Here is a 27,593-nt window from a genome sequence, read left to right as displayed (position 1 = left end):
TCACTTCAAAAACTACTCAACTTTTGACCACACTTAAAGTAAAAATCTATTTTAGGCTACATGCATTTAGAATTTGGTTTTTTAGACTGAAGCTGAAAATCTTGCCAGTTACTGTTGAAGCACATAATGACAACAAAAAATATGTTAAACAAGTGTGTAACAACGTAGGCCTTGTGTGCATGAGCAAAAAATTAGTCTCCCAAACAGAATAAGGTAAAATTGAATTATTATTCATTATTATATGAAAGTGATATATTTATTCAACTGATTGGTTTGTATATATAGAAAGTATGCCTTTTGGGAGGTAAAACTGACTTAATTTTACTCGCGGGAAAAATCTGATATTTCAGTTAATGACATTCAGTTCACATTCTGTGGTGACTGACCTCTGGTTTTGTAATGAATTCCCCATTACCAGGACGTGAAGCCCAGCAACTATCTCAAGGACTACGCCAACCAGCGTCACCTCAAGAAGAAACTCACAGGCCCCAAGAAGACGGCGTCCGAGGAGCCCCAACCGGCCCCGACGCCCCAGCAATCCAGCATGCCGACCAACACCGCCACCCCGGTGCCCAGCAGCACCGGTTCCATGGCCTCGTTGGTGACAGACACCATGCCCACGCCTTCAATGTCCACTGTGACCACGCCCACGGTGGCGCCTACGTCAGGCGCGCCAGCCACGCCTCAGTCGTCGGCCCCTGTGCCCCAGTTCAGCTTCCACGATCTGAACACAACGTCGCTGACTGGTTTGGCCCCTCACATTGCTGTCAATGCACAGGTGGGGACAGGAAATAATTGCTTGTACTTCAGGACTATCACGTATTTTTTTCAGATGGGTGTTCCAGAGTCACACAGATCAAGATTATTCTGACAATTTGAATTTAGTGCATGAAAAATTCCAATGTTTGAAATAGCTAGGAGCGATAATGCGAAAAGATCAACATCAGTAAGGTATCTTCGGAGTGATTCAGGTCAATGAAAAATTAAATACAGTAAACTCCTGTTAAGTCAGATTTGGATAACTCGAAACCCCGATGTATGATGTATGATTCTCCTTTTGTCGTGTAACTTACTTCAACCTGACTTAAATCAAAATTGCCATTCAGAATTAATCAGGAGCCCTGAATAATTTCCACATTTCCTTGAACCACATTTGAAAAGCTTGAACGTCTAGGGATAAACTTGAAAACAAAAGTTCACAATGTAATTTGAAATCAATTTCACTAAGCTCACCATATGCACGATGCGTTGTAAGTGTATTTTTAGTACCATTCGACAAACTGTTTCAAATATGGCATTTCCAAACTTTTTCAAACAGTCATCGAATGTTTAGTAAAGAGTCGCCGTAGTTTCTCTCAAAAAGTTTCAAAATCAAAACACAAAATGGCGAACGGTTATCATGACTTGTCTGGAAAAACAACCTTACGTCAGACTTGAATTAATTTGGTAATTTGAAGTTCATTTTTAAATTAAATTACCTTTTTTTCTCACAAGACTTTAGTTTATTAATTCATAAACCTACTTTAAGGAGATCTGTTTCTTTGACTAGAATGCCTTAAAAGCGGCTCCAAAAAAAATCACTTCTTATATTTGCAATGGCATTAATACTCATCGTATTTACGATAAGTTACCGGTACCAGGAAAGTTGCAATGTGTTCAATCAGTCGTAAGTTTCTTGAAATCATGGAAAGCATCTGTTGTAAGTTGCAATGTGTTATCCATCAGAAGTTAATTCTAGCGTTTTTGTGAAATGGGCTCCAGTGCACCTCAAAGATGGCTGCTGTGCAAAGGCTCTATTGTTGTGCATGTCATCCTGATTGTTGTTGTTTTTTCTCTGATCCCGCAGCTGCCACTATTTCAGCAGCATCCTCACCTGCGTAGCTGCGTGCGGCCCATGCTGGAGAGAGCAGTCCAGGAACTAGTCCACCCTGTGGTTGACCGATCCATCAAGATTGCGCTGACTACTTGTGAGCAGATAGTCAGAAAGGTAAATGTGATTCAGTTCAGGACAGTAGATGTGGCAGTAACTCTTATCAGAATGTAAAACTACCCCTTGTCATGGAAATGAATGCTTACAGCTTTTGAGGTGGCCAACAACTTTTTTGAAGTAAATGTTAACATTAAGAGGGTAGATTAAAGGGAAAAATAATTTTGACTTCATTTTTGGTTAGTTGTTCTTGTGAAGTCACGCTCTACTGTTGTATAGTACATGAAAAAAAAATTAGATTTGCTTTATAAAAATAGAATATTAATTTTGCAATAAGTAAGGTTTTTCTCTTTTAATATTTTTCTAGCTGAATGAAAGATTGGCTCCTATTAAAATAAAATATAACTGGTCTAGTGGACTCATTGGATCTTACTACACTGGCAAGGTTCTCAATTTCACAACTATTCCATGTTGTGTTGGGCTGGGTTTGGCAAGGTTTTTTTGTAGTTTTCGTGCAGCGTTATAGAAAACTTTTATCTTTCAATCTTTTTTATTTTCTTGGCAGGATTTTGCCCTGGACCCAGAAGAGAATCGCATGCGCATCGCAGCCCACCACATGGTGCGTAACCTGACGGCCGGCATGGCCATGATCACGTGCCGCGAGCCGCTCCTGACCAGCATCAGTAACAACTTCAAGACGGCTTGTGTTGCCGCCCTCAAGGTAACTCACCCCTGCATTGACCGAATTAGATTGCGACTTTTTGGTCGGGTGGCCACAGCATCTCGGTCAGACTCCGAGTCACGAGCACTGTTAGAAATGTTAACCCTATAACTTCCTTGGGGTGGGGATGGTGCACTTTTTTGGCAATATTTTCGCCAAATGCGCATTACTCGCCGTAAGCTTTCATGAGTTTGATCATTTTGATTCCAAATTTATGAAAATTGACCGTGGAGTCACCGTGCCACGCGACATTATTTGAGGCTGGCCACCATGGAAGCGCATTACCCCATATACAACAGTATGCTATTTTTTGCAATTCAGTAATTAAAAAACACTTTGTCTTACGAAAAATCAAATTCTGTGAAAAAGTTCAGATTGAATTGCCTTCATGTGTGCTAAATTTCATTCCATTTCGTCGCTTCACGACCGGCCTCTTTAGGGTTAACAATGCAAAGATGGTTTGGGTTTACTGCCAATTTCGCGACGGTCCATTCTGAGAAAATTATGAAGTGAGAGTGGAATTCTTGGTCCATTCTGAGAAACTTAAGAATGGAAAGTGGAATTTGTGAAAGTGATGACATTATATTCCTACTGATTATTAATAACTGGTCCTCATTGGACCGGTAAACATGATCATCTTGAGGGTTAGAGTTCTGATTCACAATTCCCTCCTGAAACACTAGATGTATCCACAGTGTACAATTGTTTATTGAAGTGGGTTCGAGTCCCACACGAGTGTTTTATGAATTTGTTCACAAGCACTTGGACAAGACTGAGTACACAGTGTTGACTAAAAAACAAATACGTTGTTGACAAGCAAAACCCAATTTTGAATTAACTTCGCACAATGCAAGTTTCATCTTATGAAAAACAAGCATATTTCACCGAAAGCCAAGCCATTTTCCCTCAGTTGATGAGTCTTTTTTTATTTTTGGTCTTTGAACCAAACAGGGAGGCACACCCCAGACCAAAGAGCTGATAGACCAGGCGGCTACCGTCGTGGCCCAGGAGAACGTGGAGCTGGCCTGCTGCTTCATCCAGAAATGTGCCGTGGAGAAAGCCATCCCCGAAATGGACCGACGTCTAGCGACTGTAAGTCTAGAACCCATAACTTTTGCTGTATTAGGATATTCATTCTACTGCAAAACCGTAAATTGACAATTTTTATTTTCATTTCCGTTTTTACATTCGTGTGAATATAAAGATGCCTTTGCACTTGGGCTCTGTGCACAGGTAAAACCCTCCCCCCAACCCCCAACGGTAAGAAAGGTAGAGTTGGGGAAGACAACAGGGACAGACATTCGAACGCATTTCCATTGTTATGAAGACACTATGGCTTCACAAAGTTTGATGCTTTCAATTGTTTAGGAAATTGAGCTGCGCACTCAATTTGTTTTGATCCCAAAGTTTGATGCTTTCAATTGTTTAGGAAATTGAGCTGCGCAAGCACGCCCGTAACGAGAATCGCCGCTACTGTGATCCTGTAGTGTTGACATACCAGGCTGAGCGAATGCCTGAACAGATTCGACTCAAGGTAAGATATCATGCCATTTACTTTAGGTTCATTTTCTGAATTTTCTGAACTTTGGGAGTGAAAGGCAGTGGAAAAAATGACACATTTAAAACTATTTGAGATTGTCTGGTACACATATTAAAAAAAATATGTTTTGTTCCTATTAGTGAACTGATAAAATGTTTGAAGAAATCATTAAATTTGAAATTGTTTTTTTTTAATGAGTTGTGAATGTGATGAAAATATGCCTAATGATTAAACTAACATTTGTTAGTGGCCGTGATCATCTCTAAGGTTTAGTTTCTGATTCACAGCTCGCCCATCTCAATTTGTTGCACGTTGATGAGGACAAATGAAGAAGAGAAACAGATAATTTGTACTAAGGTTTACAATTTCAGGGAAGGGAAGTCAGCTAACTCAAGCCTATATCACCATCTCACATGGTTGCAGGCAGTTTGGGGACATTCGTGTCTTCTACTTTGATATGTATCTAAGAAACTTAGTATCTGCCAATGTTGGCCTTCTACCAGTACCTTCTCTGTCCAGCATTCTACCAAGCCATCATCTGACCCTTTGTGACCTCAACAGCCCCTGCAAGGCTCTTCTAAGAACTTTGCCTCCTCCTTCCAGACTCCTGTAAAGATACAACCCTTTTAACCCTAACTCCCTAGGCATTTTTGCAAGGATGCAGCCATAATCCTGCAAAATCCTCCAACTGCCTCCATGTAAAAATTGCATACAGTCTCAATCCTGCAAAATCCTCTGTTATTTCTCGAGTGCAGTCCTTGGAGGGGTGACCACTGCCTCAATCCTGCAAAATCCTCCAGCAATCACTGTCGATATGTTGAGGCAGAGCCAGTGACATCCTGGAGCAGTGTGAAGGATTTCAAGTATAATATAGGCCTAAATTTAAGACCTTAACACAACGCATCCTCCGAAATCGACCAAACACTTTTGCCATAATAATAGCTTTAATCCTGCAAAATCCTCCATTTTGCAAAGAGGAGTTTGGAGGATTTGGGAAGGTTAGGGTTAAAGAATCCTTCTCGAAATGACACTTGTAAAATGTGTTTTATTGTTTGTTTTCCCCACCCCTCAGGTTGGTGGTGTGCCAGCCGGCCAGATCGCCGTCTACGAGGAATTTGCTCGCAGCATTCCTGGCTTCCAGCCAACGCCAGAAGCCAATCAGCCGCCAGGATTCCTGGTCAAACCAGTACAGGTAATGAAAACCGACCAATCACCTGTGTCGAATTCTGCACCTCGTGGTTGCATCATCAGAAACAATTTTCTGACCCTCCATACAATTTTCTTTCTGACACTCCATATGTGATACATTTTGCTCACATTTTCATGCCGACTTAAAGAAAACAATTTGAAGGAGGATATAAATCTGTGGCCCCTAGAGTATTGCGTCGTTAACTCTCCTGCTATCTGAACAGTCGCAGACAGTCAAAAAATCAATCCGCTTCCCCTGCCATGCATTTTACACTGGCTACTCACCAACAGTCAGATCATATCTCAAGCAAGCACTTTGACTAGTCAAACTCAGTCGACAGTCAACAAAAGCAGGCAAGTGGTAGGTACTGCTGGCTTATCAATCACCTACAGTCAAAGCATACGGTATCAAGTTACAAAAACAGTCACAGCCTGTCAATCCTGCATTATGTAGGCTGGGAGCTCTGAACTGTTGAAAACAGTCACCTGATTGATTTTAACTGAAATGACAACTTTTTGGTGCACTTGTCAGAGACGATAACATCATACATGCCCTGAACATCAGCAATCCGAGCAAACCACAGACATGCAATCAGGGATCACTATATACAGGATGTTGCACTTTTAATTCTAAACCATCTAACCACAAAGTATAAAAGTACTTGCTTTAACACCCAAACCTAAACCTACCTAAAGTAAAGACTCTTTGAAGAGAATATTAAAAAAAAAAAAAAATCGGACCTTATTTGATGTTTTACACAATATTTTAAAAATTGATTGTTAAATTTCAATATTACTTTTTGCCCTGCAATGACATAATTTCATAAGCACTTTATACTTAGTGCTGTCCAAGGGCTTGCCAAAACAAATAGTTAAAGTGTAGCCGGTTTAGACCCACGACTTCCTGCTTACTAGCGTGCATCTTCAAAGTGATATTCAATTCTGATATGATCAGTTTGATTCTGATACAACAGCGAGTACCTCAACCAAACACTTAAATATCAAATCATTCATACATGTAAATAGAAAAAAATATAAGTTTTTATAACCTGCCCGTCTTTGAATCTATACAGCAATCCTATGCCACAGACGAGATCACCCAGATCTACGACAAGTGCGTATCCGAGATAGAACAGCACCTGCACGCCTTGATCCAATCCTCGGCCCAGAACCAACACATGCAGGTCCTGCATGCCTTGCTGGAAGCCGTAGTCCTAGCCAGGAACTCACGGGAGATTGTCACGGCTCTGGCTGTACTACAGAAGGTTAGTCTACCTCAGAATTACGTGGAGCTTCGGCTGGCCATTATGCTTGGGCTTATGGCAGTTGCTGAATACACTTCTCCATAGACGTGTGTTATTGCCCGTCGTGGCCTAGTGATGAGGACACAGCCTTAGTCCAAGTGATGATTATTTATTGCTAGGATGGTCAAAAATTTTAACACAGGGTGTGAAGCATTGTGGAGCGCTGTGGTCCAATGGTTACAGTGTTCGACTCATGCCATGACAAGTGGGTTCGAACCCAGAGAGTATCTGTGAGGGTAGAGACCAAATTGTTCTGATCTCAAGCTGCTGCAGAAAAAAAAATAATAAAAGTAAATTTGAAATTTACAGTAATATTTGCGCTTCATTGTTTTGACAGTGTTTTCTAAAATATCTAGTGTTTTTTACATTTAAGACTAATGTTTGATTCAAATTCGTACTTTTAATATTTTAGCTACTGTTCAAATTTTGTAATGCGCATTTGAACATTTAATGGTATATGCGCATAATAAATGCAAATTTATTATTTTATTATTTATTATTCACCATGTGTAATCAGCTCTCTTGAAAAATGTATACGCAACACCCCAAATGTTTTCACGCTCGGGGTCTGAATGTTTATCTTATCTCAAAAACTTAAGATTTGTTTTGGGGTTCATTGCGTGGTTTTGCCAAATTTTGGAATAAAGTGCTATGGTTTGGTACCCTGTCTCCTCTTATCAGGCTGTTGAGGGCCTCCTGGAAGGGTATACCCCACAGACCATGGACCCGGAGCTGGCCTTGCGATACCGTGACTGTCACATCCTGGTACTGAAGTCGCTACAAGACCAACGGGCCTATGGCCCTCAGTGGACCAATAAGCAGGTCACACGGTGAGTGTTTGTTGTGACTACCGCAAGAAACTAATAAAATTTGTTTCCATTTGGGCTTTTCAATTTCTGAATTCTATTACACGCTAATAATGTCAGAGAATCAAAATTTCCATGGGTACACTTATTCTCAAGTTTTTTTTTGCTGTCAAAACTTCTTTTTCTGCAGTACCTTAATAATAATTGTTTAGATCCTTGTGGGAGAACATTTGCAAAAGTACAAGTATGAGTACTTTGTTGTGAGTACATGTGAGTACAAGTACATTCTCATGAATACGAATACCAGAAATGTATGCCAGTACGAGTACAAGTACCTACAACACTGAGGGCCATAAGCATTTCATGGGTTTCTGGCTGGTACCCTGTTTTTGTTAAGCAACTATTTTCTGTACGTTATAGCAAACTTAAGCACTAAGCAGCTGTATGAGATTGGACTATGGTTCTGCAGGATACCGGTGGTTTCGGGACTGCTGAACCATCCTGCATACCCCATAATCCAATACCACAATAACCCATCTTACACATCCCATAAGCCATCTTACATTCCCCATACCCCACCCTGCATACTCAATAACCCATCTTACATTCCCCATAACCCATCTTACATACCCCATAACCCATCCTGCATACCCCATAACCCATCCTGCATACCCCATAACCCATCCTGCATACCCCATAACCCGTCCTGCATACCCAATAACCTGTCTTACATTCCCCATTACCATCTTACATACCCCATAACCCGTCTTAGATAGGGTTCCTGCAAAGTGTTGGACTTTGAAAGATGCAGGAAGCTTCCCTGCAAGTTTCACTCCGGCACCAAAAATAGTGGAAAGGAAGAACAAAAGCGATTTTCCAAAATGTCTTTTGGTACCTATTCGTGTTTGACCTTTAACCTTTGACCTGTATTGGCAGAGTGGTGTGTGAGACGCGCAGTGAACAGAAGTACAACCTGGACGCCGTGGAGCAGCTCTTCAGAGCCCACCTCATGAATATGCAGACCTTTGACATGCAGTTAGCTCAGGTGGGTCACATGACAATCACATGTAACGTGGGCCAATTCTTAATGATAATTTAGATGCAGATATCGTGTACAGTCAAATACAAGAAAGTTTGAGGCCACATCTTAAACCCAGTGAATATACTTATTGTAAGTGGTATTTTTTTCACATTGCCCATTCCTACTTCCATTATGTTTAAAAATGGCTCTGGAAAAGTCAAATTCATTTGTGGAGTGGTGTATCACCCATAAGGAAGCAGTTTTTTAAAACAGCTGCTTTTACTTTTCGTTAAAACGTTTGTCATGCCTTGGAGCAAAAACCCTCATCAACTGCTCTTAGATTCATATTATTGTTCTTGATGTATTTTTTTTCGGGATTGTTCCATTGCAGTCGATGGAGAACGGCCTGAATTACACAGCGGTGGCCTTTGCCATGAACGTTGTCCGCCGTTACTTGATCGAGGAGAAACAAAGTAACATCCTGAATGAGGCCGACCTGTACAATACACTGCATATCCTGATGCGTATAGCAAATCAAACACCTAACCCACCCGAAGGGTAAGTGAGGGGCAGATTTTGACAAGCTACCCCTCCCCCCACCACTCCTGCCAGTCCATCTAAAATGTATTACTACACCCCACAGTCTACCTCTTCATTGCCCCCCTCCCCACCCCCACTGCTCCCCTTCCTGATGTACCTGCACCCCAGTCCCAACCATCACACCCCAAAACTAATCCAGTTCATTCAAGATCCTTCAAGATCCTTCAAAATCCACCTTGTTTTCAAGGATTTTACAGGGTTGAGGAATGAAGAGTCCAGCCGCTAATTACTGTACATGAGACTTAATGTATCTTTAAAAAAAAAGTACAGGGGGCATTCCATTTGGTTTCCTTGCTTAGTAGTGGATTTTGGAGGATTCGGGAACGTTCCTAGTATCAATGCAATGTTAGTTAAGGTTAACCCCTCCCCAAGGCATTATTGCCAGCAACGTTCCTGAATCTGCCAAAATCATCTGCAGTGCAGGAGACCAGTGGCTCCTTCTTTGCACTGAAACTTCTCAAGGGAAACACTTTAAACTTAAAGTATAAGTGACGAGGCTCTACCTTGCCACGTCCTGCAAAATCCTCCGAGCCTCCTAGTGGATTTTGAAGCATCAGGAAGGGTAAGAGTAAATGTTAAAAATTGGGTCTCTGGATGTGATGAAACTTTTCAACGATTCAAGTCTTTGTGACTTGAGACCATGATGGTTTGAAAAAGGTTTAGTTTCTGATCCATCGGCACTAAAAGTTATCAAGGAAGGTAGAGCAATGTTCCCTTTGAAGTCCCTCAAAATCTTCTGAGCCTCCTAGTGGATTTTTAAGCATCAGGAAGTCCAAGGGTTAATTTTAGAAATTGGTATTTTGGGCTTGTTATTATGCCACTTTATGAATGAGTCTGCTTCCTTTTTTTTTTGGACACAGCCTACAGCACCTGATTGAGGTGGTGCGCCAGAATCACGACCCAGCCTTCTTAGACAAGGCTCCAGGGGGACCCACCTCTATGATGCACTCGGGTATCTCCCAGGCCAGGGAGTTTGACGACCCGCCAGGCCTGAGGGAGAAGACAGAGTACCTGCTGAGGGAATGGGTCAGCATGTATCACTCCCCGGCTAGCGGCAAAGACAGCACCAAGGCCTTCTCGGCTTTTGTCAACCAGGTAAAGAGGACCTAGTATCATACATACACACACAGATAAGATTAGTTTGCCTAGTCGAGCTCAACCCCAACGTCTCTGTTAAGGACAATATCCCTACTCAATGGCTCAGTCAGTCAGTCAGTTAGTCAGTTAGAGGACAGTAGAGTGGGCTGTCGAGCAAACACAAGACTAGACATGCTGGATCCTCTGTAAGCCATCCTCGGGTCAACCTGTGACTCACTTGCACAGTTCGCTCTTGCAACTGTTGATTTCTATTTTTTAGGACAGACTGATGCCAATCATCATAATATCGTCGCAGTTACGATCGCGTCGAAAAAAAATCGGCAACTGATATGTTCCCGACAGTTGTAGATCAGGCGCAGCTTGATCCTGAAAAGTCAGTCGCCGACTGTTCTGGGTCGTTGGAAGGTCAACTTGAGGGAGGATTTAGATGCAGTCAATCAGTCAGTCAGTGATTCAGTCACTGGACAATAGGCTTACCCTTTTGGTCCATCAAAAGCCCTTTCACAACCTCAAATTGTCTAGATATTTTGACCCAGTATGACAACAACAAAAAACTCTTTGACAGTCTCCAATAAAAACTGAAACATTTGGTAATATGAGGTTTTATTGGGGCCCTCAGGATGCAACTGCTACTTACTGATTGTTGAGTTGTACATTCTTTGCTAAGGTGAAAGCCGCCTTTTAATGACTTAATTGTCAGTTTGTTTTGTGTCCGTTGTGGACTTAGGCTCATAGAGAAACTTTAGATCCAACAGTCCAACATAATTCTGATAGTGTAATAAGAGCCAAAATCCTCAAATGTCTTTTGTTAATGATCATTCCGTTTTTTGGATGATCTTCTATTTTGCTGCTCCCATTTTACAAACGAGGCCTTGATTTTGTAAACCTGGGCCCAATTTCATAGCGCTGCTTAACAGCCGACTTTGTGCTTACTGAGCCTCCATTTATTTCATAGGGACCGTTAAGCAGTAAGCACAGCAAAAGCACGCTTAACCCCAGAAGAAAACTTTGCTTAAATCAGTGACGTAACAATATAAATCTCCATGTCACGCAACTGTTCGCATGAAATAGTGCTTATGCAGCAGCATGATTTTCTGTTATAGTAAGCACAACTTTCCTGCTTACTGTTAAGCAGCGCTATGAAATTGGGCCCTGCTGAGCATACTCTATTGCCTATAAAGCAAAATTGGGTCTCTGGATGTGATGAAACTTTTCAATGATTCAAGTCTTCTTGACTTGAAACCATGATGGTTTGAATTAGGTTTAGTTTCTGATCCAGTGGCACCAAACGTTGTCAAAGAAGGTAGACCATAGTCCATTTATCAATTTGCAAATTTCTGCGCTTAGCAGCTCCACTTGCATTGTACTCTGGAGCTTTGTACAAATCCAGGGCCAAATCCCATGGCTCTGCTTGCTGTTGGTGAAATATCCCTGTGCTTACAATTCTGTGCTTACAGTAAGCATATTTCACAGGTTAGCGAAGGAATTTGCTTCTGCGCCTGCGTACATCTAGTAACTTAGGATTCTGTGATAACAGGGTTAGCACAGAATTTGTCTTGCTCCCCACCCATTCCAAACACCCATTCTGATTGGTTGACATCCATCCCTGATCCCTTCTCTCCACCAATCAGATGCACCAGCAGGGAATCCTCAAGACGGACGACCTGATCACCCGTTTCTTCCGCATCTGCACGGAGCTGTGCGTGGACCTGTGCTACCGGGCCTTGGCGGAGCAGGCCCACACCCCGACGCTGACCAGGGCCAAGTGCTTCCACACCCTGGATGCCTTCGTGCGTCTGATTGCGCTCCTTGTCAAGCACTCCGGGGACGCCAGCAACGCCGTGACCAAGATCAATCTACTGAACAAGGTAACAAGATTATTACAGAAGCTTGGGGGAAATGAGCCACCTCAGCTCTAGCCTACAAGGGTAATTTTGTCTAGAACTCCTGCCCAGCGTAACAACATGTAACAGTTGTCAAAGTGAGAAGCCTGCCCGGAGGGACAGGATCCAGCAGGTTAAAAATCTCAAGGCTCTGAGATTTTGATTGACTTGTGATGAGTTGTGAATGACTTACGATCAGTTAAGATTGACTTGTGATGAGTTGCGGTTGACTTGTGATTGACTTGTGATGAGTTGTGCTTGACTTGAGATGAGTTGCTATTGACTTGTGATGAGTTGCGATTGACGTGTGATGAGTTGAGATTGACTTGTGATGAGTTGCTAATGACTTGAGATGAGCTGCAATGAGTTGCGATTTACTTGTGATGAGTTGCGATTGACTTGTGATGCGTTGCGATTGACTTGTGATGAGTTGCGATTGACTTGTGATGAGTTGCGATTGATTTGTGATGAGTTGCGATTGATGTGACGAGTCATGATTGATTTGTGACGAGTCATGATTGACTTGTGACGAGTTGCGATTGACTTGTGATGAGTTGCGATTGACTTGTGATGAGTTGCGATTATCTTATGATGAGTTGCGATTGACTTGTGACGAGTCATGATTGATTTGTGATGAGGTCATGATTGACTTGTGATGGGTTGTGAGTGACTTGTGATGAGTTGTGATATATATAGTCTAGCATCCTGTCTCCACATTGTTATGTTATTAGGTCCTGGGCATTGTAGCCGGTGTTCTCCTTCAAGACCACGAGGTACGCAACACGGAATTCCAGCAGTTACCGTACCACCGCATCTTCAACATGCTTCTGCTGGAACTCAACGCCCCGGAACAGATCCTGGAGGCCATTAACTACCAGATTATGACAGCCTTCTGGTACTTATAAACTTTAATTCGCTCGCTCTTTCTCTCTCTCTCTCTCTCTCTTTATATATATATATCTGTATTTAACCCATCTTAAAGTTTACTTTGAAAACTGTCTGCTTACAAGACCCAAGTCTTAGATTTATTTTATTCTTATGAAAATCTCTTTGCAAAAGCCATTGTTTAGGGTTTTGTCAATTACAAGTACGTTAGAACATGCTGACATTAGAAATAGCCGTTGCCTCATTAGGAGGATTATTGTGTTTCTGGTTGATTTTGAAGACTTTTTGTTTTTGTTTTTTACAAAAATGGGTCTCTGGATGTGATGAAACTTTTCACTGATTCAAGTCTTCTTGACTTGAGACCATGATGGTTTGAAACAAGGTTTAGTTTCTGATCCAGTGGCCCCAAAAGCTATCAGGAAAGTAGAGCAATGTCCAGTGTTCCCACTATCCTGGAAAATCCTGGAATATAAAGCTATCATGGACAGTCATGGGAAAGTCACAGAAATTTTGTACAAGGAGTCATGGAAAGTTGATATTCCAAGAAAAAAGCCATGGAAAAATCATGGAATCCTGCACAATCCAAACATGATGATGCGTAATATTTGGCCATGGCAGTCTGCCAGTTTGCATTACAGTTTACTGTACTTCAGTTTACTGTACTTCCTCTGAATGCATGTGTGCTCTATACTTGTTGCATGTTCCTTGCACCATTGTGATGCTTTTGTGGTGCTCAGCGGTCTTGTGCCAAACTGGAAGGCTGAAAGGGAGTGGCGTCCCTTGCCTCCAGAGCAAAAGGCTCTGAAGATGCCAAAACAACATAGGAATTGCTCATGGAAAGCCCTAATTTTCCAGAACTGTCATGGAAATGTCAAGGAATTTCATTGAATATTTCCATGCGGACCCAGATTTAGGAGGGTTCTCATCAAATGTTGCCAAGGGAGTTGGGAGTTAATGTTGTCCGTTTTATCATCATTTGCAGCAATGCCTTACACGTCTTGCGGCCTTCCAAAGCGCCAGGTTTCGTCTACTCCTGGCTGGAGCTGATATCACATCGCATCTTCATAGCACGGATGCTGGCCATGCTGCCCCAACAGAAGGTAAACAAACTTAGTGGCGCGTACTTTATGCTACACTCACGTGAACTCGGACGTTGGTTTATGGTGTAAATCAAGGATTTTCTTTTGTTCCTCTTCCCGTTTCCTTTGTTTGTACTTTTTCGCAATAGCTCTCATTGGTTTTGTACACGATTTCCAACCGAGGAGTCCTCGATTCGGTTTCTGACCTCAATTCACCGGAGTTGTTGCACGTGTGTGTCCTCGATTTACACCATAAACAAACGCCAGTACACGCACGTGGTGTGTCCTTCCAAAAAAGCAACCTCTTTTGTTTGTGCAGGGAGCCGGCCGATACCTACTTTATCAAGAAAATATTGTCTGTGATAGGAAGAATTCTCCATATTTGAAGTGACAATGATGGTAAAGTTTCGTAATAAAGATATGTGTTATGTTCTTTATCTTTACAGCAAGGGTGGCCCATGTATGCACAGCTACTGATTGACTTGTTCAAATTCATGGCACCATTCCTACGCAATGCTGAGCTACCCAAGTACACTGCATTGCTCTACAAGGTAAAAAAAAAGAAGCAATATATCTGTTTCCAATCTGTATTCACTCTTTGGGTTTTCGTTGTAAAAAATATTCATGACGAATTTGACAATAGACAAATTTCAATAAGTACTTACCATATTTTTATAGAATGAAAGTATAGTTGTCGAAAATGGCACCCGCTAGGGATGACAAGCCAACATGTAGGCCCCGTACTATTGTGCTTAGGTTAATTCTGCCTCATTTCTGAGACAGTTCAGTAGTAATTCCAGCATTACAACAGGAAGTGTAATGTCCGTGACGGAGCCTGTTAACCATGATATCTAATTAATGATTCAGAGAAATGATCCAAAACTCCTAGTCTGTAATCTCCTCTACTAAGACGATGGATGTATACGATTGGCAAAATACATTATCAGGTTTATTTACTGAGCTCTTCAAACCTTTGTCACAGACACTGCATAATGCTGCAATTGCCCTTAAGATTCTGTCATCAAATCGTTCAATTTTTACTCCTTAGTTTACGTTCATTATAAGGGGAATACTTAGTGTATTTTTTATTGCACCCTCAATTTTATGAGTCTGTGGAATATCCTCTTGCACAGCAGCAAGGGTCTATGATATGCCCAGCAGCTTCTGCGATTAGTTATTCAAAATTAAACTGCGTCTTGGCATCGAGATCTGACCATTCAGCGGGCGCCTTCTATAGGTTCTTCCATAACCCGTTGTTGTATTACAAAGACATGGCATCCAAATTGACCAATCCACAGCTTAGTCCACATTTCGAAACATGATCAAAATGACGTGACAGTTTCTAAAGACCACTCCGATTGGCTGGTGGACAGGATCGCATAAAATTTACATGCTACGATATATCAGACGTTCGTACCGTAGCTCTGCCCACGTGAATGTCTGATCCTCAGATTACATTTTTGTATGGTGTGGGTGAAAATGTTGACATTTCCTGCTGATGTCGGTTGTGCAAGAGCTTAACAGTACTTCATTACATATATCTGAAAGGGAATAAACCCCACCCCAATCCACCCACTCCCAAAAAAAATGAAACGCTGAATTTTTTCCCCCTTCTAGGGTTGTTTGCGGGTGCTGCTGGTCCTTCTCCACGACTTCCCAGAATTCCTGTGCGACTACCACTACGGTTTCTGCGACGTCATCCCGCCCAACTGCATCCAGATGCGTAATCTGATCCTGAGCGCGTTCCCGCGCAACATGCGTCTGCCGGACCCCTTCACGCCCAACCTCAAGGTGGAGATGCTGTCGGATATCACCCAGCCGCCGCGCATCATGACCAACTTCTCGGCCATGATACAGCCGGCCTCTTTCAAGAAGGTAAGGTCAACTCGATTTGAGTTGACTCCGCTTTACATGAAAGTTTATTGCGTAACTTACGCAGCATCTCACATTGCGCGACATTTCAGTTGTGACACATTCCATGTGAAAATTAGAGTGACTGCCTAAGTTTTTATAAGTTGGACAAAATCAATATAACCCATTAGCACCTGGACTTCATTGTATTACATTGTATTTATTCACTGAAAAATCAACAAAACCATAGAGTGCTGGGGCGTTTTCGGGCGATACAGTGAGAAATAGACAGGGCGGTTTCAGGCGGTACAGTGACTAAAGGTCAAAACATGGCAAGTGGAGCTGATGCGATGATTGCTTTATGATGTATTTGAAGTCTCACATGAGTAGCCGTCAAAATAGCTATGATCATCCAAGAACAAATGCTTCTGTCCTTGTACGCAGTTAAAGGGAATATACATCATTTGCTTTTGCTGTAATTTTCAGAAATGGATGGAATTGGGGGGTTGGAAATATATAGCAAATATAGTTACACTGATTTTTTTGAGGTTTTGGGTTCGAAAATGCTATAAAAACCAAGAAAAACAAACAATTTCCTGTAGTCTGGTTCCCTGACTCCATATAAGAAGAAACGGAGCAGTTTATATACATACATTGGGGAATTTGTAGGTCAGGGAACCAGTCTAGCTGGCTTGTACCCGTTCATAGGTGTGTAATCGATTGCAAACAAGTGCGATGGTCAATTGGGGCCAGTATTTGAAAAAAAGCCAGTTTTTTCCAACGCTGGTCGGCCGAGCAGCGTTGGAAATTGATACAAAAATACCACTTTTCTTGAAAATGACAGTATACCAGGTGCCATGATTTTACAGGATGCTTTACACTGTCATTCACTAACAGTCCAGCAAGGTATTTCGAAATGATTTGGTAGTTTTATTGTTTGATGTTTGCAAATGTTGTATTTTCCCTTTAACATATGCTATTCCTTTCTCCGTCAACCTCCTGGCAAACCTAGGACCTAGACTCGTACCTCAAGACCCGCAGCACTGTCACGTTCCTGTCGGAGCTGCGCGGTCACCTGCAGGTCTCTCAGGAGCCCGGCCAGCGTTACAACACGGCCCTGATGAACGCCCTGGTCCTGTACGTGGGCTCGCAGGCCATCGCGTACATCCACAGCAAGAACAGCACGCCTTCCATGAGCACCATCCCTCACTCCTCGCATATGGATATCTTCCAGAACCTAGTGGTGGATCTGGACACGGAGGGTAACTCTAATCAACTCTGCTTCCCAAATGTTTTATCCCTTCACCCTGATTTTCAGAAAGTACACATTTTAGGAAAATAGAAGTTGTCTCAGGGATTCCAACTCGGCACCTTCAGCAATCTTAATGCACATGTATCCTATTGAGCTACTGAAGCACACTACAGTCATTGGGGGAATTCAAAACCTCATATAGATTTGCAATGTTATGTTGCAATACCTTTACTATAGCCTTTGAAAAACATGTTTTGGCTTCTTTAAAAGTAGCCACTTCCCCCTCCCCCCCCCCCAACCCCTGTATTTTAAAATCAATCAAGGTTTGTAAGATTTTGTAGGATTGAGGAAGGTAGAGCACAGCAACTAATACTCGACCAATTCCTTCAAAGATCAAGTGCCAAATGTGTACCATTGGATTCCCGCATAGTGGCAGATTATGAAGGATCCAGGACGGTTCCTAACAGAATGCTCAGAGTGTAACAGTAAAGTTAACCAAAATCACTTGTGGTCAAAATTGGAGCATATTTTGAGGCTAGTCAAAAATTCCATCATTTATTGACTAGTTTGCTTGTTTTGAGTTGTCATTGACTGTGTTGATTTTGCATTATGTTATCCAGGTCGGTATCTTTTCCTGAATGCAATAGCCAACCAGCTACGTTACCCCAACAGTCACACTCACTACTTCAGCTGCACTCTCCTGTATCTCTTTGCTGAGGCCAACACGGAGGCAATGCAAGAACAAATCACGAGGTGAGACCCTCTAATGAGTTATCCTCATAACAGAAGAGGGCGCTTTATGCACATACTCACTTGTGTGCATATTACGCGAACTACGCACAATTTATTTTATTAAAATGTTACCAAAAGATCAAGAATTAATTGTTACTTTTTTGCCTTTCTTCTTCCCCAAGGGTACTGCTAGAGCGATTGATTGTCAACAGACCACACCCATGGGGCCTTCTCATCACCTTCATTGATCTCATCAGGAATCCTAACTTCAAGTTCTGGAATCATGAGTTTGTCCACTGTGCCCCGGAGATTGAAAAGTAAGTCACAGACTGTCTGAGAGACTCTTATCAGAAGACTCTGCTTCATTTCCTTAACATAACTTTTTTCGTTTTTGACTTGACAACCTTTTTAAGCCTTAGATACAGGATTTTTTTGCCCCCACCCCCTCCATCCCATGTTTACTTTACATTGTTGTTTTTTCTTTTTGGCAAAATAATGTTACATGCTTTACCCCCCAAATGTTGCTATTATGGAAGGAAAAGATTTTTGAAACAAATCAAACACTTCGGTGTATAATGTTCTTTTCATCATGTATTTTGTGTGAATATAGAAACACAGTAATTCTGTTGAAGTAAGGAATGAGGCAATCCTTACATCATCATGTGGAACTTATTTTTGCTGTTACATACATGTACGATCAGCCTTTTTTCATGGCTCACTGGAACACTCCTAACTAAAGTAATTCTGATTAACATTTTGAATGCCCTGAGATTTTAAACCTGAGGCATCTGCGACTCCAAAGATACACTGGAGATAAGACTAATCCCTGCACAATACCTAAGTCTAGACCATAGAAACTAGTGCTAATCATCATGTAGGAATGCTGAGTTAGTCTCTTTTCAAGTTCACTTTAAGATTCTTTCGTGTTAACCAACAGATTGTTTGAGTCGGTTGCCAGGAGCTGTATGCAGCAGAAGAGCCAGGCGCCAGTTATGAACCGGGAACCGGTGGAGGCACACGAGTAAACAGTTGACCTCTTCCTCCATCGACCTCTCGGACTATACCACACAGTGATCTTATTTCAGACACGGAAATATGATGTGAAATATATAGCCTTGTGTTCAGCCGCTGTGCAGCTGTACACGCCGGCTGTATATGAGGTTTTGTTGTACAGATGTATTTAATAAAAAGGTCTTGCAATGTGTTGAGGTGGCTACTAGCGATGTGACTGAAGACTAGGTACGTCTGTGGTCAAGGAGAATGAATTTGGAAGCCAGATCTCTCTTTTAAAGGACATCATCCACTTCACGTCTGGTATCCTAATCGTCAAAGAGAGCACCAGTCTAAAGCATGTGGCAGCCATGTTGGTGTCAGATGCCATGCACTACACGTCTGGTATTCTAATTGTCAAAGAGAGCACCAGTCTTAGGACTGTGACAGCAGACCTAATGATTTTCCTACACTCTTTTATGAGACTCTAAGTAAGGCTCATGTTAAAAGTAGTCTGGTACCAATGGGATGGAATTGAGTACATATTGAACATTGCCTTTGTACAAGGGAACTAGACACACTACAAGTAGCCATGCTTAGGGTACCATGTGATACTGTAGTGATCTTCATCAAACAAAAGGTTTTTTAAAAGAAAATGTTTGTTTTTTTCCCTTTTTTCAAGGGAAAAAATAACAAATTGGAAGGGGACATTTAATCCCTTTTAACATCATTGATATTGTAACTGTCTTGGAATTACAGTGACATTTCTCTGATGAGTCTGATTTCAGATAATATTTACAATAATCATTTTCTTTTCTTTTCCATTTTGGGATGTGTCCAATTTTCGTTTCATCACTAAAAAATTATATAAATTTGATTGCTCGTATGTTCATTGAAAGAGTCTTGACAATTTGTTTATTATTCACATTTTTTTTCAACACCATAACGTCGTATTTGTATAATTTTGAACTTTGGTTAATTATCTGGCAATTGTTTGGGTTTTCTGGTTAGGCGCCAGATTTTGTTACGCAACACTTTCATGAGTTATACATTAGACCTTGAACTCGCACTGATGCGCTATAAACAACCTGTGAAATCCTGAACCACTGTTAGTGTTGTTGGGGTTTAAGGGTTTAAGGGTCTGGCTCGACGTGGGGAAATGACAGAATTAATCATGTCTTACCGATTTTGTGTCAGATTTTCACATCAACTTGATGATCTGAAAACATTTGACTACTTTTTGTTTTTGGGTTTTTTTCCGTTAATTTTGGGATTATTTTTGTTTTGGAGGGGGTGGAGTACCCTTTAAAAAATTTGGTTTCTGGCAGGTTTGAACCGGTGAAAAGTCAGTAATTTTTCACTTTATTATGTTGTAATCCTCCAACCTGAATGGGTTTTTCCAAAGAACAGGAGCCTTTCAGTAAACCATCTCAGATATTTCCAGGCATTTGTTGTGTAAACATTAAGATCTCATTTGAAAAAGTAACCTTAAAGGAAACGAATTATTTACGTATCCAATTGAAGCATTGAAAGAAACATGAACACGATTTTTGGATGAGCTTGCAAGATTTCAGGCTCAAACTATTATGGGCCATATCGTATCCATGTCTTTAACAATACGGCACCTGTTAAGCACCAAAGTATTATGGGATACCATTAATTCTCCATATATGGTCAAGTTGGTATCACTTTTTGGTATTAACATAAATTAAGGGACACTGTGTTTTCAGAGATTGTAAGCCACGTGATGCCCTTGTAGTGGCAGTTGATTCCATTTTTTGATAAACACTTGTTTGCAAATCCTGTACATATAAGACCTTGACGTATATAATTGTCTGCTTCATATTATGACGAATTAAAAAAAGCTTTACTTCAGCATTTAGCCCAGTGTGTTCATATTGTTCTTGTCAGTTCGTTTGTCATGTTCTTGTCAGTTCGTTTGTCATGTCGTTATGCCTAAGGCCAAAAAACAAATAAGTCGGTCTCTGGTCAGCGCGCGCGTCGATTTTAATCATGCGCGTCGATCTTTTTTTTTCCAAAATGTTCCGCGGTAGCTCCAACAGCGCCCTCTATTTCCGCCCCTAAATTTTGTTTACCAAAGAGCACCAAGGAATGGGAAATTGCACCAAGGCAAATGATCGAAAGCACCAAGGCAAATTATGGAGGACACCAATGTTCATGAGGACACCAAAAAAGCAAAATAGTACCCCACCTTGTCTGTACAATCCAAGCTTGAAGAGAAGAAACAAGAAAAAAAAAGAAAAAAGACGCGTGGCCGCGTCAATTCCGGAACTTTGGTCTGACCAGAGACCAAATATTTTTTTTGGGCCTAATGTGAGAAGGTTTTTTTTCATGGTAAGACCTTTTATTTACCGTACTAGTCAGAGTTTTGTAATGCTTTGAAAAAGAAATTGAAGAAAGATTTCTGGAAACGGTTACCGAATGAAACTCGTTATACAGGGTGGTCAACACAAACCGTAACGGCATACTTCCACTACCTTGAGACTCAAACTGCCTGTACCAATTCATGGAGAATCCTTTTAGAGGAATTATGATACCAGAATATCCCGATTCGGTCCAGTAGTTTGTGCTGCAGAGCCTTTTTTGTGAAGCACATTTCTTTCATGTGGGTACTATTATTACATAACTATCCCTCTATTAATTACAATGCAAGTCGAATTCCCGGGCGAAGTTTAGTAATTCATCGAGACAAAAATGACCCCCACCTTGCTTCACAAAACAGGTTCTAGAACAAAAGCTACTGGACCGATTTGGGCGATCTTGGTTTCACTTTTCTTCGAAAAAGATTCTCCGTGCATTGGTATTAGGCACAGATGTGTCAAAATTTGTTTGTATTTCCAATGTATCAAAATGTACACCCCCCCCCCCCCCCCCCCCCGCTGTGACACCCACAAATTTTGTACCGGTAATAATGTCAGCCTTTGCACAAAATCCAAACAGAGCCAGCTTAGTTAGTGGGTATATTTACACTATGCTGTGATATAGTGTTAAAAATCGTCGGATTTGAACAGCACGCCCCCATTGAGAGTATGATACGAGCCCCTCCTCCCCCCCCCCCCCCCCCCCCCCTGTTGATTTTCGGAGGCCAAGTGTCCTGAGAAACAACCCTCTCAATATTTCAGATTTTTTTGCCGACGACAACGCCCCCCCCCCGCGAAAATTCCTGGATCTGCTCCTAGGTATATGTGGTTTAATGATAATTATATCTGTCCCTAAATCGAGTGGGAATGTGTTCGAGGGTCCCCTAGGAGTCTTTCCAGGAAGTTTGGAACATTTTCGTTTTTTACCAAAATTGACAAACATTGCCAGGGGTTAGCCTTACATTTTTAAAAATAAAAATTGACTAAAATATGAATTTCTTTTTACTAATATATCTGTCCCTGAATCGAGTTGGAATGTGTTCCAAGGTCTTTTACGAGCCTTTTCAGAAAGTTTGGGGAATTTTCATAATTTGAAGAAAATTGACAAAAATTGCAATGGGTTAGCCTAACATTTTTCATAAAAATTAGCTAAATATGATTTTCTTTTTAATGATATTTCTGTCCCTAAATCGAGTTGGAATGTGTTACAGGGTCCCTTAGGATTCTTTCCAGGAAGTTTGGAGCAGTTTTATTTTTTGACCAAACTTGACAAACATTGCAAGGGGTTAGCCTTACATTTTTTAAAATAAAAATTGGCTAAAATATGAACTACTTTTTAATGATATATCTCTCCCTAAATCGAAATGGAATGTGTTCCAGGGGCCCTTAGGGGTCTTTCAAGGAAGTTTGGAGCATTTTCATTTTTTTGACGAAAATTGACAAAAATTGCAAGGGGTTAGCCTTACATTTTCTTTTATAAAATTAGGCTAAAACATGAATTTCTTTTTAGCTGTTTCGGTGACCCACCGAAACAGCTCTTGTTTTCGTTAAGATTTTTTTTTTCTCCTTTTTCAGACTTTTTCTCCATAGGTTTAACACACGTTTCTTCTGGCAGTCCACTGTGCCACTTTTATAAATCCGATTGATTTCAGATTTGGTACATACTTAGACCACCACCCACAGATGGTCCTAGAAAAAAATTGTGATCGTGACGTCATCAGGTGTCAGGTTACGTCACATTAAAGATGCATTTTTCCCCATATGTTTTGTACACGTTTTAAAACACTCCAGTTTGGCATCTTCGTAAATCCGATCGACTTTAAACTTAATTCATACTAAGACCACCACCCACAGATGGTCCTTGAAGAAATTCGTGATCGTGACGTCATCAGGTGTTACGTTACTTCACATTAAAGATGCACATTTTCCCCATAGGTTTTGTACACGATTTAAAACGCTCCACTTTGGCACTTTCGTAAATTTGATCGACTTTATACTTAGTACACACTTAGACCAGTACCCATAGATGGTACTAGAAGAAATTCGTCATCGTGGCGTCATGAGGTGTCAGGTTACATCACATTAAAGATGCATTGTTTCCCCATTGGTTTTGTACACGTTTTTCTTCAAACTGAACTTCGGAAGTACAAGTCTGATTGGGTTAAAACTTGGTATGCATATTCACATGGATGTGTTATAGATGGAAATTGAAGTGACATCATCATCAAATGTCATGTGAAGTCCCTTAAAGGGGCATTTTATTCTTTTATAGGTCTATATCTACAGAACTAAAATGTTCGATTTGGTTGTAACTTGAGATGTACATATTATAATGTGCTGTTATAGATGACATTTATAGTGACGTCACTGATTGTACATCCCGTGCTCAGAGTATTTCAAATATCCGAAACAGCTTGTGTTTGTCCACAAACACATCTCTAGTTAATGATATATCTGTCCCTGAATCGAGTTGGAATGTGTTCGAGGGTCCCCTCAGGTGTCTTTCCATGAAGTTTGAAGCATTTAATTTTTTGACCAAAATTGACAAAAATTGCAAGGGGTTAGCCTTACATTTTTTATTAAAATTAGGCCAAAATAAGAATTTCTTTTTAATGATATATCTGTCCCTGAATCGAGTTGGAATGTGTTCGAGGTTTTTTTGACCAAAATTGACAAAAATTGCAAGGGGTTAGCCTTACATTTTTCATAAAATTTGGCGAAATATGAATTTTTTTTCAAGATATATCTGTCCCTAGATCGAGTCGGATTGCGTTCTAGGGTCCCTTAGGAGTCCTTGGAAGTTTGGAGCAATTTCATTTTTTGACCAAAATTGACAAAAATTGCAAGGGGTTAGCCTTGCAGTTTTCATAAAAATTGGCTAAAATATGAATTTCTTTTTACTGATATATCTGTCCCTAAATCGAGTTTGAATGTGTTCCAGGGTGTTTTACGAGTCTTTCCAGGAAGTTTGGAGAATTCAAAAATTGCAAGGGGGTTAGCCTTTGCAGAAGACGGGAGGGGGGGGGGGCGCAGCGGCGGAAGGCGCGTGCTGCTGCCGAAAGCTTCTGAAGAAATGCAGGGTCATCCCCGATGTCATTGCACTCGATCATGCATTGCGCAAAACGATCGAGGAGGTGCAGGGGCGGATCCGGGGGGAGGGTCCCCCAGCTCTGTCCAAAAAAAAAAAAAAAAAATCGAAATCCCTGAAGAAATGCGAAATACCACCCCCCCCCCGCTCCGACACGCAAAAACTTTTTACTGGTAACAATGTTCGCTTCCCACAAAAATTCGGACATCGGCAGCTTTGTTAAAGGTGTATGCACATTCTGTGATATAGACCTAGTGTTAATAATCATCGGATTTGAACAGCGCCCCCATTGAAAGTGTAGTGCGATCCCCCCCCCCCTTTACCACCTTTTGATATTCGGAGACCAAGTGTCATTGCACACTACTCGATCACGTGTTGCGCCAAACGATCGGGGAGGTGCAGGCGCGGATCTGGGGGAGGGGGTATCTTTCAGGACTTTTTCTAGAGGGTGGGGGGCTAAAAAAATTTCCCAACAAATTCTTGTATTTCTCAACAAATTCTCGATTTATAAGTTAAAGAGGGTGGCAGGGACATTTTGCACCCCCCCCCTCAACTCATTAAATAAACACCACTATGACTTTGTGCCTCTTTTTCTCTTTTTTTAATTTTTTATATTTTTTTTTACCTTTCCGGGGGAGGGCAAGCGCCCCCTCCTTGCCCCCTCGCAATGCCCATGCCCAGTTCTGTCCTAAAACTAAATTCATAGAAATCCGTGGGAAAAAAAATGCGAAACACGCTGAAACTGTTTACTGGTAATAATGTCCGCTTTGCACAAAAATACGGACATTGGCAGCTTGCTTAGGGGGTATATGCATATTCTGTGATATGGGCCTAGTGTTAATAACCGCTGTATAATAGCTTTACTTTTTGTGTCAGAGCAGTGGAGGAGTTCGAACCTCCCCCCCCCCCAAAAAAAAACTTTCTCAAGATCCGCGCCTGCATGTTACTGACTGTACAAAAAGCAAGTCAGTAAAAGCCCCATGCAATAGATTTTTCCAATTCAATCCTTATTGTACATTATTGTACTTTGTTTTTCATTGTTAATTTCCGGTTTTAAGGGTGACGGACTTTGTTATCTTGCGTTTTGTTTCCCTTTTTTTGAGAAATACTGTATTTGTTGGGAATGTTCACAATTGAAGAAACGTTATTTGAAAGTTGTAAATAATGTTTATATTACAATGTACATCTTTATTTTTTTCCCCGGTATAATATGGCGTTTTTACGTCAATTGGAAATTGCGCCATTTATAATGGTAGTCATATTGATTGAACGAAACTCCATTTTAATTATAGTCAATTATGATTCATTGATTCATGACATAGACCTCTGTTTCGTTTTCAAAACTACCGTACATCTGCCTAGCAGATGTAAATATCAAACTAAACCAAAGTATAAAAGATAGAGGATAAAAAAAATCGAAAAGTTATGTGCTAGTCAAGCTTTCAGGGATCGGTCTGAGCCATAACAATGCCCCAGCCAATCCCTTAGTTCTCTTCCGGGGTCTCGGTGTCCCCGACCAATACACACTTCCTTCCCTTTCCATCCATATAACCCCGGAGGGCCAGGCACCATGTAAAAGCAAAGAGCTAAGGGAGGAACAGGGCGGCCCCTAAGCCCTGATCCTCCGAGTGGACCACATGCCCTGAACCTGTACGAAGGCGCCAACCTGGAACTCACGGACAGTACCAGCAGCAGCGCTTACCGATTAAGCTAAGGTACTGTTGGTATTTGACGACGGGAAATTAAACATCTTATAATGACTGAATAGAATGCGTACGTGCGTGCGTTGAAAAGCAAAAAGACACCGCCGGGATTCGATCCCGGACTCCGCGATTCGTGGACTACGAATCTAACCACTCGGCCATCAGGCTTCCTCAGAATTCTCTTCAAAAACAATTTGTCTTAATAATAGGCGGAGTCCGCGGCGAAACGTGGAACTGGCATTTCTGTGTGCATCTGTTTTGGCTCCATGGACGAACAAAAGTCCATATTTTGGGCAGTAATTAGTCAACCGCTGTTTCAGTTGTTTGGACAATTGTATACGGCATCCTCGTTAGTCGTAGGCCTATATACGTGTGCTAAACATACTGATCGTTACGCAACAATGAACACTATTATTATGTAGGCTCTTTTGAAACAGGTATCAGGTGCGTTCAGGAACGGATCCAGGAACTTTGGCGGGGTTGGGGGGGGGGGGGTCAGGCCCGTTATTTATATCCGATCTTATCGTTATTATAATTGTTAGCTTATACATACGGTGTGTCAGAGCGTGGTGTTGGGAGGGGGGTTCGACCCCTCTGCATCCGCGCCTGACTTCTGTGCTTTGTATTTTGACAGATACAGATTCTCAACTCCGTTTATATACTATTTCAACATTGTACAGATGTCTTTAAAAAAGATTGTTCTAGGGATTAGTTTGTTAACGCTGAAAATCAGGCCTATATTCCGTTCGCTGTTCCCAACAGTCCTTCATTAGCCTGTTATCAAACATTATTTTCGTAAAAAAATGATGTGCACAGCAAGTTTTCATCCTTAAAAAACGAAATTTAAAATGTAGACGGAAACAACATTACACCAGGACATCACATTACATTACGGGCGCTGTTCACGATACCAATGTGTATCCTTCATGATAGCGCTTCGATGGTATATCCCGCCGATGGTATAAGTGGGGCCGATGTCATAATGAAAATCCAACTCCTTTAAAAATCGGACTCCTTTTCCCAATTATTGGTTGATCCCTCGCACGTGACAGGTCACTCTCCCAAATGATCCTAAAAATAGCCCATTATCGTACTTACGCATGGACGATACTACCAATGAGTCTAAATTTCATGGAGTCTGATATTCAATTTAATTCAAGAAACATTTATTTCATACCCCTTTAGAGAAATACATCAATAAATAAAAGATGTCTGGTACACAGCAAAATAACGAATTCGATAAATATGTCACAATAAAAAGGTAATAAAAGTAAACTGCGCTATTAACAAATTTTAAATGAAGTTTGGTTTATGTACTGGAGAAAATATGAGTATGGGACTGTTAGAGTAAGCCGAGACTTGTAAGAAACAGCCTTTAGTAGTGGCCTATCCCGTCGAGTAGCACGATGTAGCTCAGTGTCTAGCTGCGCGACGATTCTCGCAATCAGCAATATAGGCGGCAGAGGAAGCAGAGCGGCCAAGATGGACAGCGGAACGCCAACGAGTGCGGTCCTGCACCACGGTCTGCCAGGAGGTGACTGGAA

General features: G+C 41.4%; 1 protein-coding gene across 2 annotated transcripts in view; it reads left to right on the top strand.

The window, feature by feature from the left end:
* LOC119745496 (CCR4-NOT transcription complex subunit 1-like) overlaps positions 1-20,759 on the top strand; it is a 52,999-nt gene extending 32,240 nt beyond the window's left edge. The window contains exons 27-46 of one of the 2 annotated variants that reach the window (XM_038221873.1): positions 419-778; positions 1,847-1,987; positions 2,493-2,648; positions 3,600-3,740; positions 4,078-4,182; positions 5,261-5,380; positions 6,450-6,641; positions 7,362-7,510; positions 8,423-8,531; positions 8,899-9,065; positions 9,968-10,202; positions 11,837-12,073; positions 12,820-12,983; positions 13,956-14,073; positions 14,499-14,603; positions 15,670-15,927; positions 16,916-17,165; positions 17,776-17,908; positions 18,070-18,204; positions 18,825-20,759. In XM_038221873.1, coding sequence (XP_038077801.1) covers positions 419-778; positions 1,847-1,987; positions 2,493-2,648; positions 3,600-3,740; positions 4,078-4,182; positions 5,261-5,380; positions 6,450-6,641; positions 7,362-7,510; positions 8,423-8,531; positions 8,899-9,065; positions 9,968-10,202; positions 11,837-12,073; positions 12,820-12,983; positions 13,956-14,073; positions 14,499-14,603; positions 15,670-15,927; positions 16,916-17,165; positions 17,776-17,908; positions 18,070-18,204; positions 18,825-18,912 — 3,363 coding nt within the window. In that variant the 3' untranslated portion in view covers positions 18,913-20,759. The remainder of the gene's footprint in view (positions 1-418; positions 779-1,846; positions 1,988-2,492; positions 2,649-3,599; positions 3,741-4,077; positions 4,183-5,260; positions 5,381-6,449; positions 6,642-7,361; positions 7,511-8,422; positions 8,532-8,898; positions 9,066-9,967; positions 10,203-11,836; positions 12,074-12,819; positions 12,984-13,955; positions 14,074-14,498; positions 14,604-15,669; positions 15,928-16,915; positions 17,166-17,775; positions 17,909-18,069; positions 18,205-18,824) is intronic. The other variant, XM_038221880.1, reaches the window with a different exon arrangement.
* Positions 20,760-27,593: the final 6,834 nt, after the last annotated feature.

The sequence above is a fragment of the Patiria miniata genome, unplaced genomic scaffold (assembly GCF_015706575.1).
Source record: "Patiria miniata isolate m_02_andy unplaced genomic scaffold, ASM1570657v1 HiC_scaffold_12, whole genome shotgun sequence".
In the NCBI taxonomy this organism is placed as follows: domain Eukaryota; kingdom Metazoa; phylum Echinodermata; class Asteroidea; order Valvatida; family Asterinidae; genus Patiria; species Patiria miniata.
This window is presented reverse-complemented; position numbering and strand designations above follow the sequence as displayed.